The 20606-nt window shown below is 36.2% G+C and overlaps 3 protein-coding genes across 7 annotated transcripts in view; 1 reads left to right on the forward strand and 2 right to left on the reverse strand.

Moving 5' to 3' along the window:
• LOC109094578 (lamin-A-like) overlaps positions 1 to 8455 on the reverse strand; it is a 23920-nt gene extending 15465 nt beyond the window's left edge. The window contains exons 1-3 of one of the 3 annotated variants that reach the window (XM_019108287.2): positions 8318 to 8455; positions 6193 to 6317; positions 5061 to 5439 (exon numbers count right to left, since the gene is read on the reverse strand). In XM_019108287.2, coding sequence (XP_018963832.1) covers positions 5061 to 5407 — 347 coding nt within the window. In that variant the 5' untranslated portion in view covers positions 5408 to 5439; positions 6193 to 6317; positions 8318 to 8455. Of the gene's footprint in view, positions 1 to 5060; positions 5440 to 6192; positions 6489 to 8317 lie in introns of those variants that run through there. The other 2 variants (XM_042741185.1, XM_042741184.1) reach the window with 2 other exon arrangements.
• mc2r (melanocortin 2 receptor) lies at positions 7356 to 13224 on the forward strand. Of its 2 annotated transcripts, none has more exons than XM_042741186.1 (2): positions 7356 to 7651; positions 12003 to 13224. In XM_042741186.1, exon 2 carries the CDS (start codon positions 12065 to 12067, stop codon positions 12977 to 12979), a length of 915 nt encoding a protein of 304 aa, XP_042597120.1. In that variant the 5' UTR covers positions 7356 to 7651; positions 12003 to 12064; the 3' UTR covers positions 12980 to 13224. The 2 variants fall into 2 exon arrangements, with proteins under 2 accessions (XP_042597120.1, XP_018979335.1); XM_019123790.2 differs by lacking the exon at positions 7356 to 7651 and adding an exon at positions 10132 to 10255.
• Positions 13225 to 13981: 757 nt separating this feature from the next.
• mc5rb (melanocortin 5b receptor) lies at positions 13982 to 19990 on the reverse strand. Of its 2 annotated transcripts, none has more exons than XM_019123806.2 (2): positions 19780 to 19990; positions 13982 to 15838 (listed from the first exon to the last, which is right to left on the reverse strand). In XM_019123806.2, the coding sequence occupies exons 1-2, from the start codon at positions 19789 to 19791 to the stop codon at positions 14792 to 14794; spliced, it is 1059 nt and encodes a 352-aa protein (XP_018979351.1). In that variant the 5' UTR covers positions 19792 to 19990; the 3' UTR covers positions 13982 to 14791. The 2 variants fall into 2 exon arrangements, with proteins under 2 accessions (XP_018979351.1, XP_018979343.1); XM_019123798.2 differs by having other exon boundaries at positions 13982 to 15841.
• Between the last annotated feature and the right edge of the window lie 616 nt (positions 19991 to 20606).

Genomic DNA, 20606 nt, shown 5'->3' on the forward strand with positions numbered 1-20606 from the left:
AACTGTTTGAATACACAGGTGCCTGCTGAAGTTGATTCACTGTAGATTTAATAGAAAGTTAAAATGACAGAAGTAATAGAACAACCTAATCAAGGAAAATCTCATTTCATTCCTTTTTAGGTAGAACAGCCCTCAACTAAACAATGAAACACTTTAATAATCAGGGTGTTTCTCTCTGCACGATCAAGCTTTTTCTCATTGTCAACTATCACCTAAAGAATAACACTCAAAAATCTACTCATTAAGTGTAATTTTCTTGTTAGACACAATGACATAACCACAGAGGGACTGTCTATTTTAAATATGACTTTTGCAGGAAACATATCAGCAGCATACTGCATGATAACTGTTCATTGCCATGTGTTTATTCTGATAATGTAAAAACCAGACGATGGAGAGAAAATACTTTGCATAAACAGACCAACAGGATGCAACAACACTAGTAAATGAACCTTAAAATGTTAATTTTAAGTGTTTACCATATTCATGAACCATGTTATTTTCATTATATTACAAGGCAATGTACCTGAAAAATATCACTGTGCATGTTGTACTCTTTAGCCAATTTATTATATAAATTAACATGAGTTAATATTACAATTTCTAAAGCCGAATGTACATAGGCAATTAAAAACCCATGTTTTGGCCGGGTGGAGTGTCTTTTTTGGATATCCATAACTAGACTAATAATATAAGCACCGGTGAGGGTAAGTGGCACCAGATAAGCCATTCAATGTAAAACATACAGGATGGTAAAGGAGGGGCGGGAAATGAGTCACTGGAGTATGTTTTTACATCTGAAAGCTGCCAATATAATTTCGTTTGCCCTTAAGCTATGAACATAGCTTAACAAAATGCAGACCACAAAGCCAGTGAGCGTTGAACTGATAAAACTGTTCATAAATGCAAACATTCTCAACAAGGGAATCATTTTATTTTTTAAAAAACTCAACGTTTACAGAATGAGGGCACAGTGATTCAAATGTAAGGGTCTTTTTTAAATTCTTATTAAAAATGTGTTATATGAAGATCACATTAAAACTTTTTATTATGCTTTTATTATTATATTTTGCTATGTTTTAGATGCTTTTAGGTTTACAGTTTATTTTGTACTCTTGACCCTGAGCCAGACCCAGAGATAACTGGAAAGGATGTGCCTCACTATACTCAAAGCCTTATCACTGTGAAAGTAAAAGTGATAAGGCAAGAATAAACTTACAATCTCAGTCATCAAGAGCACATGACTAATAGACTGGTTAATTTTTTGCAATGATAAAACTGACAAAGATTCTTGTATGTAAGATCAATGCTCTAATCTTTTAATGGACACACTTCCTCATCCCCATATGCTGGAATAATGGAATGACTAAGACTAAGATGACTAATTTTTTGCAAACATGTCCTGACTACTGCTTACACGTGGGCCAGAAAATTAATTATATCAATGGGGGCTCAGGAAATACCTGGAAATGCATGTAGTGTCAGAAGATATGCAACTAAAAAGTGGGTTAGAGTTAGCATTTTGAATCATTTAGAGAAAAACAAACTCATCAAGTTCCCCACTTTCTAGACCGTAACCAAGTACAGTTTCATTGTATTGTCTAAGCAAACACAGAGGGGATTCGCAGCATTTTAAATGAAAGGTGAGTGATGACATACTGCTCTTTCAGTATGAATTGAAAGATGCATTTCATCTGCTCAGTTTCCAGCTGTAGTTTTTCCACATATCAGTCACACACTCCTACACTGCACCTGTCAACAGAGTTCAGACAGCGACACACACACAGAATAAACACTGGATATATTCTTCTACCTGATAATGACCCCAGAAGCCAAATGCTCCAAATGAAACAGCAGCCACAAGCACATGTACAACCACAGCATGTGCTCACATAGCTCCTGTGAGCCAAAACTGAGATCTCTCTCCACTGCATGACCTGACACGACTCCCCATTCAAGAACTTGTCTGACCCTTAAGCTTCCTAAACAATAACTAAGGTCAAAGTATATGAGGGATCATTTTCAAACAAGCAACTTCACATAGCTCTGGAGGGAGTGTCATGGAGAATCCTTTACTATGCAAAAAAAAAAAAAGTTTTTGTAGAACTTTTCCTGTGTCAATAGGGCTGTAAAACCCTATTCTTGTTCTAACTGGAACCTTTTATGGAGCGTTCTAAGTTGCTTCAGTAAGAAAACATCTGCTAAGCACATAAGTGTAACACAAATGTATCAAACTCACAGGAATAAAATAAGGCTACTGTTCCAACATGGACACAGGGCTTTCTTTCTGAGGTGAGGGGTTAAAGAGCGAGTAAACATTGCTTTCCCCACAGTTACTTAAAGCTCATGAGTCACCACTCAGTCCAGTCAGAACCTCTCACACACCCTGGCAAGGCCTCATGGTAGCTGTGGAAACCAAATACTTCCAAACAGCTCGGCGTCAATGAGTATACAAGTCCATCTGCATAAACCGAGTGATGGAGGATTACAGGAACTCATGAGTGCTACTGTAACCCAGAAGTTCTGCTGACTTCCCTTATGTATATAACCACAAACCTTATGAAATGAATGAACATGACTCATAATGGCTTTCACTAAACTCTCAACTTGTCTGGCATCATACAGTGACGGCACATCTTCAGCCTTGATGTGTATTTGTCTTTGAACCACACCCTTTTGGGATCAACACACCTCTTGCTTAAATCTAGCACTGACTCAGTCTGCTACCATAGAGACAGCAAGATAAACAACATATTATAATAAGAATCACTGTGACTCAATGACAACTACATCACAATGCTTCTTAATAAACTTAAAATAAACTAAAGTTTGAGATTGTTTCTCTGTGGAGTTTGGATTATCTTTAAAGTACACTGATATGAGAGAGTTCAAGTGCAAAGGTCGAATGCGTACTAGATTTTATGATGCGTAGTTGCGTCTTAGTTTTATTTGGAGAATCTTTTCTCTTACGTAATGCAATAAGTTATTGTCAAACTAAATACAGCATTTAAAATTTACTAAATATTATTTTTAGATTACTTCGATCACTTCTGTCATCTACTGCTTAATTTAATAATGCAATCTTCAGCATATCTCAAAAGGAATATTCATTTTTCATACTGTATACATACTTCATTTATTTATTGGATTTTGTCTTTTTTTTTTTTTTTTTGACCAAATATTATAAAATTTGAAGAGCAATCATGCGTCCCTAATTCACATCGCTATGTTGTAGATATCTGACATTCTATGGGAGGGAGGTTTTTTCAAAGACACACTTTAGTCAAATGAATCATTAATCTACACACTGCAGTGCAAAAAAAAAAAATATATAAGTCCACTGGCTTAAAGGCTAAACCTACATATAACAATGATTGTATCTGTTTACTTTAATCAGTGTAAAACTTTACACAAGCAGCAGCATTTCCGCAGAAGACAGGAAGTATAAAATGTCATGTGAATTCAAACTAGAAACAGACACAATAAACCTGTTGTAAAGGGTGTGGTGGCCAATCCAACAGCCATTTCCCAAGCAGATGCAACACTCCCACATTCACACCTCACATACCTGAGCTACAGCACACTTGTAGAACAGACTGAGCCAGAGACGGGGTGTGTGTGTGTGTGTGTGTGTGTGTGTGTGTGTGACGGTGTGTGTGTGTGTGTACACTACTGTTTCAAAACCTGGGATCAGCAAGATTTCATTTTTGAATACATTTACTGAGCAAATATGCATAAAATTGATGGAAAGTGACAGTAAATAATGTAATTTTTTTAATAAACACTGTTCTTTTAAACTTTTTTTATTCATCAAAGAATCCTGAAATAAAGTGTATTATGGATTCTGTTTTAAAAACTGATAAAAATAATAAATGTTTCTTGAGAATGATACTTGAGAATTCTGAAGGATCATGCCACACACGTCACACACTTTGTAGTCACAGGAATAAATTACATTTTAAAATATATTCAAATAGAAAAAAGTCATTTTAAATAGTTTAAATTTGAATTTAAAATGATTTAAAAGAACAATTATTATTAAAACAATTTTTTTAAACATTTCACAGTATTACTGTTTTCGCTTTATTTTTGTTGAAACCAATTCAGCTTTGATGAGCACAAAGATACTCACCGACCCCAAACCATGATACTTACTGTACAATGCAGATTTGTTTTACATTTACATTTAGTCATTTAGCAGACTTACAAATGATGACAATGGAAGCAATCAAAATCAATAAAAGAGTAATGATATGCAAGTGCTATAACAAGTCTCAGTTACCTTAATGCAGTACACGTAGGTTTTTTAAATCATGTAATAAATAAATAAATAAATAAAAAAAGATAGACTAGGAAAGGAATAGAGCAAGCTAGTGTTAGAGGCCTTTTTTTGCTTTTGTTAACTGAATAATAAATAAAAAAGAAAACAAATAGATAGAATCCAAAAAGATTAGAGAAGCTAGTGTAAGTTTCTTTTTTTTTTTAAGAAAACAAGCTGTTAGTAAATAGAGTGCAAGTCTAAAAGGAGCATTGTTTTTTTCTGTTTGAATTAATTATTATAATTAAATTCAATTTAAATTGAATTTTAAAATGCATCAAACAGACTAAACACTGAGCTGTCAGCCTTAGTGACAAGAGCAATAAGCAGATGTTAACTGCAGATAACTGCCTTCATGTTTCAGCTAAATTTAGCTGAGGACTAGGCTAAGAGCCCAGGGGTCGGCACCATTCTACACTTTAGGGTTAAACTTATCTTTTGGATGTTTGAAAGGAATTACAGGAAAAGAGCCCTAATATCAGCCACTGTCTGCAGCTCTTCTGCGTCCCTGATTTATGATCCGTAACCTGCACCATTCAGAAACTAAAACTAGTGGAATTTTTTTAAGCTCCTGGGTGGAATGAGTCATGGTAATTGCTACTGCTGACTCCAGACATGGATCCACTTACTGGAATAGCACTGGTTTGCAGTTTTAAAGGACTTGTTCATCTCAAAAATTTTACTTTTAAACTTAAAAAAGCTAATTAAGTCATGGAATAACATCCATGGTCTGCACACATACCTGGCCTTCAGCTCCTTGTAGTCCTCGCGCACCTTGCTGAGCTCCAGTTGCAGTCGGGCTCGTTCTTTGGCCACCGAGTCCAGCGTCTTCCTGGCATCCGTCAGCTCGGCCTCGTATGCTGCTTTCATGCCGCTCAGCTCACGGCTGATCTCCGTCTCCGACTCGGTGATGCGCATACGCAGACCTGCGTTCTCTGTCTCTAGAGAGCGCACCTTATCGATGTAGATCGCCAGACGGTCGTTCAGGTTGCACAGATCCTCTTTCTCCTGCAGCCGAGTGATGCGGGTAGGGGACAGGACGGTGGTCGTCCCTCCGCGGGAGCTTCGTTTCTGACCTGGAGTCTCCATAGCTGACTGGATTTGGTGCTGTTAGCCTGAAACTGTACAGTGAATAGAATAGAATAGAATAGAATAGAATAGAATAGAATAGAATAGAATAGAATAGAATAGAATGGGGAGAAATAGAATAGACATATTTCACAGCAGATACATTCAGGCATCTTTTACGGTCACAATCTTACAGTTTTAAACTGATATGCAATATCTTTATGGTTACAAAAAAATAAGTAGATGCAAATTATAAACTCTGGCCCTCCTTCCCGTCCCTTCCCTCCCTTTCCACCATCCCTCTCCCTCACTTTGTGTCTTACTGTTTCCGCCACGCCCAACCTCTGATCACATCCAAGTACGTTCAGCAACAAACTTCCAAGAATAAACATTCCGTTTCTCAAACTTGTTTCTGAAATCTAAAATACGTTCACTTCCAAATAATCTAAGCTGGTTCAGATCTAATTGTCAGACTGGTTTAAAATGCATTCACTGCAACTTTTCTTGGATACGACACAAACTTTGACACACTTTAAACACAACCAGCACAGACATGCAAGCCAAAGTCCCATCCACAAGAGCTGTGATTGCATGTTTGTTTTGGAACGTTGAAGTAATTCCAAACATTACAATGAGCTGAGACGGCACATGTGACACTCCCCCTTGACTCAATTACAGGAGTAACAAGGAGTAACTACTGTGCAATGCTACGAAAAAAGCCATGAAAAACACTAATTAAAAATTGATTTGGGCTTTGAGCATTTACAATTTGCAGTACTGCTAGTCAAAATGCCTGAATCACTGACCTGGTAAAGCTGAGAGAGAGTTTGGGTTACTAAGGGCTTCTACAGCTGCTGTGTCCCGTTGAAACTCTGCAGGGAGAGTGTCTGGTCTGACTCGCGCTCTTAGTCTCTGGCAGAAACTCACGCCTCTAAGAAATGAGAGGAGGAGCAGGAGGAGCAGGAGTAAAAGAGCAAGCGAAGGAAAGGAGGGCGGAGCTAGTCAAGTCTGACTCAGTAAGCCCACACAAGGGAATACAGATTTTACTGTATTTCACATTGTCACAGAATCGTCTCGCCTTATCATTTTTTATATAGGCCTAATCTGTAACTTGTGAGAAATGACAGTAAATGAACTCACTTCCATGCTAATGGCTTATCCACAGCAAAACAAAATAAAATAAAAAAAGAAATAAAATAATGTCTGATCCCAAGCTAAAACAAAAAAAAAATAGAAAAACAATTATAATTTTAAAATTAAATAAGAAAAAAAAAATCGAATCAATATTTCCACATATTTAAAGCTAGTCCAAAGAGTCCTCCGAAGATCTACTCATCCAAACATATGAGCCAAAGAAAAATATCCTTTATACTGTACGTCCATCCAAGAAACCCAGAATACATCCATTTGCTGTTGCATGAAGCTTTAAAGGGGAAAGTCGCAGAAAACAGCCTTATATTAAAAACTCTGCATGGTATTTATTCCGGAGGGGTGGACATACTAAAAATGAATTATCCAATCAGGTGTCTTGGTAAAAGGAGGGAGAGGGAGTGGATGAGACGAATCCTTTCTGGGAAAGAAGGCTGTGCTTCGATTCCTTAAACACCACTAACTAGTCACCTTCCATCAACTCTCTGATGCATATTAGGATTCAGGATCAAACCTGCACACCAGTGTTATTCACTCTCAGAAAAAAAGGTACAAAATCTGTCACTGGGGCGATATCTTTTATTAATATGCACCATTTAGGTACTAATATGCATCTTTATGGTATATTTATAGGCACCTTTAGGGGTAAATAAGGTAAAAAGATACATTAGATACAGCTTTGTACCTTTTTTTCTAAGAGTGTTGTTAACTAAAACTATTTAAAATAATTTTGTTAATAAAGCTGAAATAAAATACTAATATTAGATCAAATTAAACTAACTAAAATAAATATGTTTTAAAGTGAATTACTAAAAGCAAAACTGAAACAAATATAAATTAAGGCTACACAGAAAAAAGGAATAAATATGACAAAATAATAATTTTGTAAACTAATAAATAAACTAATAATTTAGGGCCCTGTTTGTTTGAGTACAAAAACTCTTCTAGAAACAGCACCATGAGGGAAGACGGCAGGAGAGACAGCTATGAAAAAAGCAGACAATCCTGGAACAAGGGCATGAGTGGATCAGTGGAAAAGTCCCAGAGATGCCAGTACCTACAGTCTATGAGAGACCGCTGACTGCTGAAACACAGAGAGCTGTGTAACGCTGCAGGGTGAGCATTATGTCACATTATTACACACAACCACAGCATTCCAACATAACAATGAGATTCCCCGGGGTAAATGTCTCTCCACCTTGAGTGGCATGAGTTGTCATGACACAAGTATACTAGATATAATCTGCAGACTTTGGAGGGTTTTTCTTTGTTTTTAGGGTAAACCTATAAAACGTTTGTGGTGGTCCTGGGAGGTCAAAGGGTGGAGATTTAGGACACATGCAGCAAATTACAAGACATAACAGGTTCCAACCAGAATGTTTTCACAACATGGAATTCAGACACACTCACTTGGGTGGCATTACACTACTAAAACCTTCTTAAAATTACATAACATTCATATAAATTTCGAATTATTCAAATTAATTAAAGGACATTAGTACCTGTAACGTTAATTCACAATATTATATAACACACCCTACACTTTCTATTGCAGTCCAAACGACTAAATCAGGTCTATAGAAGAGAACTCCCTTGAATCAACGAGGATATATTTGAGTAACATTACTGGTTGTTAAAACTGTTGAGTCATGCATTGACAATGAACATACAAATCTTTCTATTTATAAACACCCCACAAAATGCCGTTGCTATGGACTAGAGTAACCACCGCATAACATGAAACGTTTGAGCAAAAACTCAGTCCGGGAAATAGTGACTCACAGTTACCGAATCCCTAGATCAGGAAATGTTTGCAGGCGTTCAAGGATCCACGAAACGCTCCCGTCTAGCATGGGCCGTGGCAATGCAGATGGACTGTGCAACACCCTCTACTGGCCACTCAATAGAAACACAGAGTTCATTCTCTGACCAAAAAACTGTCATGGTAACCAAATACAAAATACGCCAAAAATGCAGTAAATAGTAATACGCACTGTTATCGTACCTTGCGCTAACTAAATTAAAATTACTTAGCCTAAATAATATTGGATTTTTCAATACATAAATTACTTCAGAATCAGATTCTTTATTGTCATAATACAAAAGTACAACGAAATTGTGTGCAATCATATTCAGTGCAAAAATCAGTCTACCACTCTAAAAACAATTATTATCCTATGTGCAAAAACATTTTTCCTATGTACAAAATTTACAAATAAAAGAATAAATAAATAAATAAATAAATAAGTGTGTGTGTGTGTGTGTGTGTGTGTGTGTGTGTGTGTGTGTGTGTGTGTGTGTGTGCAGGGGCGTCGGACTGGGGGTAAAACCAGTACTAATTACCAGGGCCCCGAAGGAAGAGAGGGCCCTTGAAAAGTCTGGAATATATTTTATTTTACCTGGATATTTTTATAAAATTGTTAGTATACTACTACTTGTTCACACTTATTATCTTATATTATTATCTACATAATATTATCATCAACTCTGACAATTCGTCTACTTATTATTTTTGTGGAAACTGTGATACATTTTTAGGATTTTTTAAATTGAATAGAAAGTTCAAAGGAACAATATTTCATTGAAATAGAACCTTTCTGTAACATGTCTTTATAGTCACTTTGTCAATGTAATACATCCAAACCCTTCTGGTTTAGTAGCCTACTACTCTAGTGACCTCTGCTGCTGACGACGAAGAGTCTCACTCAAGACTTTCCACAAGTTTCTCAGCTTCTCACTCAACTACCAAGTCTCTCCAGCTGGTGGCAGCATTCACACTGAGTTTTTTTTTTTTTTTTTTTTTTCGTTTTATTCTTTTTTTGGACAATGAAACTCTTGTTACACTTAAACGTAATCACACGCACGCGCGCACACACACACACACACACACACACAAACACACACACACACACACACACACAAAAGCTTAGAAAGAAATGGCATATTGCAAATATATTGCAATAAAAACTTTCATTAAATACGCCTCTGTCACGATTATACATACTAATGAACATTTATCCAGTAGGCGACTTACCATAATTACAAGTGTAGTGCATCACTTGAAAGAGAAAGTCCACCTGCTCGTGTAGAGTTCACTGCTCTTCAACAATTACTCTCGTTCAATACATTCACTACCTGTTCAGTGTTTCCATCTTGTTTTATAATGGTTTTAATTATGATTATGTGGTAGAATAAAGTTTGAAAAGTCTCTAAAACCCAAAAAGTTTATTTATTCATTCATTTTATGTATTTTTTTATTTATTTTTTCAAGTAGAATGGGTGTTTAAACTGAAAAGTTATGCATGGGGAACTGTTTCTGTGTTTTTAACCTCGTTCATTTTAGACTTATTGGAAACTATAATCAGAACATCTGAACTGAACTCCTTTTTTGCTCTTTAAAAAGACCAAGGTTAAACAATCAACAAGCCACTTCACCCATCATTGAAACAGATAATACAGATGCAACACATGTGTAACAAGGTTTGATAAATAAAGCGTGTTAGGGAGGAAAGGCCTTGCGTTGTGCTTTATTTGTGGTCAAAAGGAACATAAACACAAATGGTTCACACAGCCTTGAGTATTCAAGGATACACAAATACACAGGCATGACCACACGCTGTCTATTAACAGCCAGAACAGAGCTTTTCCGGTGCCACCAGACTGATGTCTCTGAGATATTCCATGAAGCAGAGGAAAATTTGATGTTTGTTGAGAAAAACAGTAAGTAAATGTGACAAATATTGAATAATTTGATAAATTAGTTCAACCTGGTGATCGGTGTCTGCAAATCCAGCTGTTTTCAGATGGTCTTAAACTGTCTGAAAGTGGGCATGTGCTTGATATGGATGAATAGAAGTTTAATTGTCAGGAATGGGGGATTTTTGTCGACATGGGAGGTTTTAAGCACTGGCTCTGTTCTTGTCTGGTCTGGGCTTTCAAGTTCTAATTACGCTTGCCTTTGAGCTTACATAACTGAAAAATGTACAGCAGATTTAATGGTTGAAATACATTAATAAATAATGGATCAAACAAAACAAATGAACTTTTTTTGTTTGATGTTTCTAATGGATTCTCAGTGTGAAATGTTGTTCAGTCATGTTCCAAGAGGTGTAGAGGCTTAATTTTTTAGGCTTATATTTTTTACAATTTTATAAAAAAAAAAAAAAAAAAAAAACATGGATAGGCTACTGTTTTTGTTGGTTTATAATTTTAATACTTTAAAATGTTCTTTAAATCTTCAGTGTTGGAAAAGCAGTCTAAAACATTATTAGAAACCTTTTATGTATAATTTTGTCATAATATTTTGTCATTGTCATAATATATATCATATTTGTGACACTCTTAGAGGAACATTTGATGCTCCTTGGGGCCGAGAAATGATTCATATAATGCTCATTATTGCGACCCATGGCACAGTGTCTCTGCCTCATTATCACTAACAGCTTCTTTTCATTCTTTTTTATCTTTTCTTTCTTCTGGTTCATGTATGATCCAGTGGCTCTCCACTCTCCCTCACCATTAATACCTTTTACATGTTCTTTGAGCATTAGATGATAGAAAACCTCTATGGATCTTAATGTTTTTGAAACTTTTATTCTAGTATCATTGGGATCCTTTCATAGTTTTTAATGATATCTTAAATTATGTTTTATTTTTAGATTTGTCATTTTAGGTTTAACTTAAGTTTCAGGACTTTTGTTGTGTGTTTTGTCATTTTTATGTTTATACTGTTTTTATTTCTGTTGTAGTTTTTTAGTACATCAAGTTAAACTAAAAAATGAGAGATGTTTGACTTGACAGCTCACTGAAATAACAGAATTTTGCATTTTTGTATTTAAAATGTGTTCCTTTTATTTCTGTTAGTAAAAGCTAGGCTATAATAATGCTATTTTGAAAATAGTGTTTATGTTCACCAAGGCTGCATTTATTTGATCAGAAATACAGTACTGCTTCAAAAGCAGCAATATTTTTGAAATGTTAATACAATTTAAATAACTGTTTCATATTTTAATATGAGATGACGCCGATGTGTGTGGTTGGCCGTCTGTCTGGAGCTCTGTTTGTGTTTTTTTGTTGTTTTGTTTCACTTTTTTAAATTCAACACATTTCAACATTAATATGTTTTAAATGTAATTTTTGAAATATTTGTACTTTATAAATGTATATTTTAAATTAGAATTTTCAGCAGCCATTACTCAAGAAACGTTCAAGAAACATTTCTTAATATTATCAATGTTGAAAATGGTTGTGCTGCAGAATATGTTTGTGGCAACTGTGATACTTTTATTGATTGATTGATTGACTGATTGACTGATGTCCATTAAAAATAGAAAGTTCAAAAGAACAACATTTTTTGAAAATCGAAAGCTTCTTTACTGTCTCTTTTTGCTGAATAAAAATAGACCAAAGAGGTGAACAAATTATATCCATTGTATCTTAATAATAATAATAAAAATGTTTCCCCCAGGTCATTTCACATCAGATCTTCAGCTTATCTACAATCCAACAAGCAAGTGTACTCCATCGATCATGAACTCAAGCACTGAAGCTCTATCCACACACCCCACAGACTGCGCTGAGGTTCAGGTCCCCAATCAGGTGTTCATGGCCATCGCCGTGGCCAGTCTGAGCGAGAACATCTTGGTGATCGTAGCTGTCATCAAAAACAGGAACCTTCACTCCCCTATGTACTGCTTCATCTGCAACCTGGCCGTGTTTAACACCATCTCCAGCCTCTTCAAGGCTTTGGAGAACATCCTGCTGCTGTTTAAAGAGGCCGGACACCTGAACTCCCTCCGTCTTTTTGAGCTAAATATAGACGACATCATGGACTCTCTACTCTGCATGTGCTTCCTGGGCTCCATCTTCAGCATCCTCACCATAGCCGTGGACCGATATATCAGCATATTCCACGCGCTACGCTATCACACGCTCATGACCATGCGTCGCGTGGTGGTCATGTTGTCCACCATCTGGGTGTTGTGCGGCACCAGCGGAGTGCTCATGATCGGGTTCTTCGAGGCCGCTACAGTGAAAATCTTCTTTGTTGTGCCCTTCTTCACAGCTCTGCTCTTCATTCTCTTGCTCTACGTACATATGTTCCTGTTAGCGCGCCACCATGCCAACAGGATTGCATCAATGCCAGGACTTCACGCGCGCCAGAGACAAAGTGGCTTGAGGGGGGCGCTGACACTCACCATCTTGATTGGGGTGTTTGTGGCCTGCTGGGCTCCTTTCTGTCTTCATCTGCTGATTATGATGATTTGTCCAGAGAACCCCTACTGTGAGTGCTACCGCTCGCTCTTCCAGCTGCATGTAGTGCTACTGGTGAGTCACGCAGTCATTGATCCAGCCATTTATGCTTTCCGTAGCACAGAGCTGCGCAACACCTACAAGAAAATGTTCCTGTGTTCAGCTTCAAGGATCTTTAAAGAATGTGTCTGAGTGAGACGCGTGTGTCTCAGCAGTACTTGCTTCACACTACTGAAGAATAAAAAAAGTCTACAGAACTGCTTTTTCAAGTGGAAATGAAGAGGCTGCATATAAGATTCAATTTAAAGGTATTGAAAGACCACAACAACATGTATTTAAAACAAACAGTGCAGTAACACTCTGTTACTCAATCATTAACTTGAGTTAATGCACTAGCCTAGGTATAAGTACGGTAACAATAAACATTTATTACAACAGTGTTGGTTATCAATTGTTTAATAATATGTTTGTTCACAGTACATTTAACTGTGATCATTTATAATTCAACTTGTTAAAATGTATTAGTCTATGAATATAAAACCTAGGTTATTACATTTTGGGTAACAGTTCACAATATTTGTTAACATTAGTTAAATGCATTAGTTAAAACAAACCAACATAATGAAAAATACTTTTAAGTTAATTTTTGATCTTAGTTAATATTAATGTATAAATATACTAGTACATTATTAAAATCAAAAGTGGTGTTTGTTAATATTATGCACCTGAGCTTCTATAGTTTATAGTATAGTTATAGTTTTAAAACTTTGAATTCTTTTTTTATATTTTGTTTCCATTTTAGTATTAAAGTTTAGTAGTTTTGTTGTGCCTTTCATTTTAATTTTTTTTTTCCTTATTATTTTTAAATACAGTTCCAGTTTCAGTTTTGGTACCTGAAGTTAAACTAAATAAAAACAGAAATAATGTTTGATCAATTTAATGCATCCATCCTTGCTGAAAAAAAGTACACCAAAATAGTAAAAAAATCAATAAATAAAAAACCTGACCCTTGTTATTTTTTAGTTCATGAGTTTTAGTGCATTATCTAAAGCTAATAAATTGAATATTATCATAAAGTGTAACAAAATCTTTTCGTATGGAGGAAATTATATATTTGTCCACACACACAGTAGTTCATTATGAGATACTATACTTGGAAATCATAGTATACCCATACAACTGTACGAAGAAGAATTACCAGCTGGTTTTTAATTGCAATAAAAAATCAGAAGACTAGACAAAATATCTCAACCATTTACAGGTACATGTTTATATTACATTCATTGCACATTTGCACAACACACTTATAAATGGAATCTTTTATCTCACAATGATACAAAATAATAATTCTCTGCTTGCATGACAATGAAATATTTAATTTCATTACAGTTATTTTAACAAATCTTGCATGCATACTGATGTACAGCACTGAGGTACATATATTGTAAGACTTTTATGGTTTCCCAGATGTACTACAATATTATTCACAACAGTTTGTATGTTTCTATACTGTTTCTATACTGCATACATGTATTAGATTTGCGTAATTATGTTTTTGTTTGTTATGTCTGCTTATGGTTGTGTTTCTGTCCTGTTTCGGTTTTTTTCATAAAAAAGAAAATATCTGAAAATGAACACATTTCTATTCAACATATTAATATTAAAGCTGTTTTTGTGCACAAAATGCATTGACCTGACAACTCTCTCCTGCTAAGGAAGATGTAATTCTTATAATAAATACAGTACATACTGTATAACAAATTGTCATATTATGAACACTTCAGTATTTTACAACACAACATGAAACATCCACTGCAACATCAAAACATTTCACATGATGAGGTACATGGAAATGTGTGTACAAATAATATATACTGTTCCTAATTAAGAGGTTCAGGCTCTTTACCTCCAACCCCTCCTCCACTGCAATTATGCACCGATCCATCCATCTATACACACATTCATCCATCAGTCCATCCCTACAGGTTCTTCCAGGAATCCTGTTCAATATTTGCTGACCAGGTTCCAGAGGCTGCGTAGTCCGTCACAGCAGAAGATCTCTTTAAAAGTCTTTCTCATCTCTTGGCTCCTGAGCGCATAGATCAGTGGGTCAATCACAGAGTTACACATGATGAGTATCAGGTACATGTTAAAATGTGACATGAAGCAGACGCAGTAAATGTTCCGTGGGCAGGAGATCATGAGGATGAGATGGAGAAAAAATGGCGCCCAGCACACGATGAAGATGCCCAGTAGTATGGTGAGGGTGACGGCCCCCTTCATGCTAGCTCTCTGCCTGATGTTGGCGTTATAACCCGGCAATGCCGCCATGCGTTTGACATGCGAACGGGCCAGCAGGAACATGTGGCTGTAGAGCGACGCCATTAGCAGCAGCATGGCAATGAACATGGCCACCAGGCACACCACCACAGGCTTCGTGTCAGAGTAGATGATGAAGATGATCCCACAACCTGTGGAGAAGATCCAGATGCTGCCGATGAGAATCCCAGCTCGCCATACGGTCATTATATTATGATAACGCAGAGCATAGAAGATCGTCACATAGCGATCCACTGCGATTGCTAACAGGCTCCACATAGACGCCACCACAGAGATACAGATAAGAGAATCGAAGACGTTATCCATCTGACGGATGAAGTGATCCTCAATCACCAAGCTCCTGTTTGCCAGCAGGTGGATGACTATTGTTTCCCATGCGTTGGACACGCTCACTAACATGTCAGCCACTGCTAGACTGCAGACAAAGAAGTACATGGGCGAGTGGAGGTTCTTGTTCTTCACAATGGCAAGGATGACCAGGATGTTTTCAAGTAGGCTGATGAGGCCCAGTGTAAGGAAGACCTCAGGTGCAATGTGTACCTGCTCACAGGCGGCTGGAGCACTTGACTTGGACCTGCTTGACTCATCGCTGTGGTTTGTGTGACTGAAAGACGAGTTTGGAGAAAGTGTGGGCCACTCTGAGGAGTTCATGTCCTGATATACTGAATGGCCACTCATGGTTTGATGACAGGTGGTGTTAGATAGATGATGCTGCTATAAAGAAAGAGAGATGTTGTTTGAAATGTCCAGAAGCATTGCGAGCAACATCTGATGTTTTAAAGTAAAAACTGTTTAAAGAATAGAGATAAATTGCAGAAAAAAACGTTTATTTACTTTTCTGCTAAGCAATACTGAATTAGACTGAATATTTGGAGAAAGATAAAATTGCAAGAAAATATTCAAGAAATATAAAAACAGATATTAAAAACATATTAAATACTACACCAAATAATAATAAAAGATATGCGCATGCACACATATTCATATACATCCCTCCATACATACACAAATATGCATTCATTCATACACACACATACAATAAAAATATAAGTGCAATTGCAAAAAGGACCCCAAACATATATAAAATATTTCATGAAAACCACTCCAATTTCATCTATCATAGTCTTGATATCTGGCGTACAAAACAAGAGGCTTCCCATTGTAAATGAAAAAAATCTCACAATTCTAACTTTATTTCTAGAAATTGAAAGTTTATATCACAATTTTGAGTTAACTTCTCGCAATTCTAACTTAAAAAAAAAAACAAAAAAACATCAAAAAACAGGTCAAATATGACTCAAAAACTTAACATGACTTTGATTTGATGTAAACTGAACATCAAACATATTGGTGTACATAAACATTAAAATAATTTCAGTTTGGGAATAACATCCTATTTTCACCCAATTACCACAGGAAGAAATTGGCATCCAAACTGAACTTAAAATGATGTTACAGCATCTTTATCAAGTCTTGATCTCAGGGTGCCTGCTGGACAATGCCCCACATTTCTGATTTTATTTCTTCAAGTTCCCAAAATCTCAAAATTCTGACTTTGTCTCAGATGTGTTAACTTAAATCTCACATAACTGTGATATGTTCATTTAAAATTGTTAGATATAAACTTGAAGTTCTGAGGAAGCAATTATCTATTACTGTATATATATAAATGTTTCCAGCCTGCAACACTGTTTATTTTACTGTTTATGAAAACTTGAGCATGATATCTCATAGGAGATATTTCAGTGATATATTTGAGGCAGCAGGATCTTTTCTGTATACCTTTTCCATAAAAACAAATTACAGAACCTTACCAACACATTATGCTTAAGATACACAATACAGCTTGAACATGCAGCATCTTTACTGACAGCAATGTCTGCTCTAAACATTGGGAAAAGGAAATATTAAGACCTTCCTAGGGAACCTAGGAAATCCCTCAGATATGGTGGATCAGGCCAATCACTGCTATTCTTCATTTTGCACTTACATGACAAGAGGTAGGTACAATGGAGGTCAGCATAGAGTCAAGAACACTATGAATGTGTCCTGCTGTGCTGAGGTGGAACTATATGTAAACATCCTTCCTATTAATGCATTTGCTACCATTTCCATTTAGGGCGATGACAGCCTAGTAGTTCCTGCTTAGGAGTTCTCACATTAATTTAGCAGATTTTTCCTGGAAGGAGTCTCATTGTAAATGAGCAGTCACCCTGCAAGACTGGCCATGCAATAGCTTTATTGGAAGTCACACAACCTGGCAACCTACAGGTCTGCAGCTAGTTACCACAAGTGAATTCCAGTCACCTCCCAGTCAAATTGACATAAAAACTGATGTCAAATATGATGTCAAAAAACAGGTAAAATATGCAAATGAAACTGATGTCAGAATGTTTTAACATGACATTGACTTGAGGTTAATTGAACATCAAACATATTGGCCTCCATATACATTAAACAGATTTCAGTGTGGGATTAACTTCCTGCTTTCACCCAGTTATCACTAGAAGACACTGCTCTCCAAACTGAATTTAAAATGAAGTTACTGCATCTTGATCGAGTCTTAATATTTGATGTCAAATTGATATTAAGGTAACGAATTGAGTAACGAAAACATAGTTTGCTCATAGTGACACCATGCAGTCAATCATAAAATATATATGTATCCATGAAATGTTCCAGGTATTTGCCTCAAAATATTTTCATAAACCTAAGTGGAAATGTCATTCTCCTCTCAGCTGTTTAAATGGGACATTTCTATTGTAGGTTTATAATTTTTAAACAACCATTATTACGTGTCTCTAGAATGAAAATGCTTGATCAAACAATTTCTGTAAGGCACAATCAGTATTAGCCTATATGAGGATATTTAATATTGAATCACTGAACAAGATTATGTTTGGTCAAGGACTAGACTTAGACAATGGCAATGAAGCATCTTTATGAAGTACTGAGGCTATTGCAAGATATATTCTAAGCTAGAACATGGAAAATAATATTATTCACCAACCATGCTATATCTGGAAAGCACCGCAAAAAACCTAAATATGATGAAATGTTAGAAAAACTAATACAGACTTAAAGTCTCCCACATTCAGCCCGCCTGATGAGCTGTGCACATCACTTTTTCCAGGAAGGATATGCTTATTTGTAAAAAGTGAACCAAACTGAAAAAATTAAATATTCAGCAATAAGTTTCTATCATATGCTCTGTTGCTTTGTTTCTCAGTGTTTTGTACTGAGCATCTTGTCACGTCTTTTCATTAAAATCCCCTTCTTCTTAAAATTAAGCTTTTTAAAATCTCCTCTGAATACACATTGTTGTTAATCTTTTTAAACCATGAAATCACAGCTTATTGGACTCAAAACCGTGGGTGAATCAGGATATATGCCCAAAAGTCCTACAAGTGACATATTGATTTTAAAGCGCTTTGGTGGCATTTAAAGACACTGGTTGTTTTCATTCTCTGAGAGGTGTTTATTGATTATTGCACCCCTTCATGTCAATTCACCAGAGTAACTGGTCTAAAATAGAAACGGACATACCGACACATGCACACACACGCACATGTGTATACACACACAAACGTACAGAAAAGGAACATAAATGAGACAGAAATCATCCATCTTTGATCTTTCTTGATGTCTCTATTTCAGGTTGTCAGACGTGACACTGAACATTAGGTCAGAAGTCACATCCTGTAGGGAGCTTGTTATGAAAAACTGACTCAATGTGAGCAGCGCTCATCCTGACAGATTGTTTCTTACCATTTTCCCTATAGCTGCTTTAAGCATCAACAGTTACTTTACTCCATCAGAAAGAGGACATATTTATAAAAAGATATGAAAAATGCACCCACACAATCAATAAAATATATTTACATAAAAACACACATATATAGCGGGAGAGAGAGAGAGAGAGAGAATTTGTTGTCAATATAACAGTAATTCATCAGAGGGCCAAGTCTTGACCTTTACATAATTCAAACACATCACTCACAAGGCCAGTGACAGAGCACCAAATCACACTTACTGAGTGGATTTGTCAAACACAGTGGAACAGCATTCAAACACTCCTAATGCTCTATGACAGCCGATTTGGATTATAAAAAGCTGCCCCTTGGTGAGTTAAATTTTGATAAGGATATAAGTGGTGTTATAAATCACAGTCTGTTGCAGCCCCCTGACATAACGCTCACAAGCAGGTGTGCAGTTCAAATGCCTCCAGAGTCACACCTCGGGAATAAACTAAAAGTGATATTTAAAAAATTTGCACAGAATTCATGTGGAAGTATGCAGCTATTGTTCATTCAGTTAGGTTAGGCTTTATAAAGGTAACAGACTGCACATACTAGTCTCTTGAACTGTTGCTGATGTAAGAACAATTGTTGAAAGTAATGACATAGCATGTGCAGTCAATCAAATTCAGCCAAAACATAAAATTACATAACTACATAACTACATAATATTAACAGAAAGTACAAAAATAACTACATCAATATATTGTATGATATAAAATGAAATATATAAAGCAATAAAACAACAACTGAAACGTCAAAATAATGAGTAAAAAGGATATAGCAAGTAAATTTAGTATTATGACACCAAAAAAAGGGAGAAGTAGAAGTAGAAGCAAAAGAAAATGTACTCACATTGCTTATCATCGCTGAACGTGGTATATGATGAACGATCTAATGGAAGAGCTGTGAAGAATGCTGTAGAATTTCTCAGCGCGCGCTCATATAGCACAACGCGCTCCACCCCCGCGCGGAGTCGTGCTCTGTCCGGTAGTGTTGTTTGCATAACCGAGCATCTTAAATCTTGACCTCAGGGATATTTTAGTCCCTAGTCATGTCAGTGCTCAACAAATAGGGTACTTAAATAAATCAGTTTATGCAATATTGACAGTAGGCTATATGCTGCATTAAAACTGTAACATGAACTGCCTTTTCGAATATAAACAAATGTAGCCAACACTCCTCATGTTTGTTTACATGTTTCAGTACAGGATGTTCAGTTTGAAACCAATACCGCTATTAGAGAGCATTTTGATTGTATTATTTGATTAAATGGCAGCTCCGGAACACCTGGGCACTTCCGGTCTGCTTAGAAGGTTGAGCTGATGTCCAGAACTTATTATGTGAGCTCAGTATCAAAACTCAAAACAGGAAAATAAACTCCAAAGGAGTTGATTAAAGAGAAAGGCTGAAGGAAGTGTCCTCAGTTCAGTGTGAAGAAAAACATGGACACAAACACCGTACATCCTGGAACTTCACATTAATAGGTTACAGGAGTTGCATTTATATTTTAATAGCATTAGTGGTACAAATCCAATGGTTTATATTGTAAAAACTATTAGACTTAAACAAGTATCTTAACCTAGCATGAAAAGTACAAGGAATAGGCCCATATTTTCATTTTGATAATGCAAAACAGGTAGGCTATATAAACCCAACTTGACAAAAACAAAACTTCAATC

This window comes from Cyprinus carpio, chromosome B16, assembly GCF_018340385.1.
Source record: "Cyprinus carpio isolate SPL01 chromosome B16, ASM1834038v1, whole genome shotgun sequence".
NCBI classification, from domain to species: domain Eukaryota; kingdom Metazoa; phylum Chordata; class Actinopteri; order Cypriniformes; family Cyprinidae; genus Cyprinus; species Cyprinus carpio.

Bases quoted from the DNA above. Each gene is read 5' to 3' on its own strand.
- mc2r (XM_019123790.2), top strand. From the start codon at position 10,141: ATGACCACACGCTGTCTATTAACAGCCAGAACAGAGCTTTTCCGGTGC. The intron at 10,256-12,002 runs GTAAGTAAATGT...TGTTTCCCCCAG, and splicing joins GATGTTTGTTGAGAAAAACA to GTCATTTCACATCAGATCTT.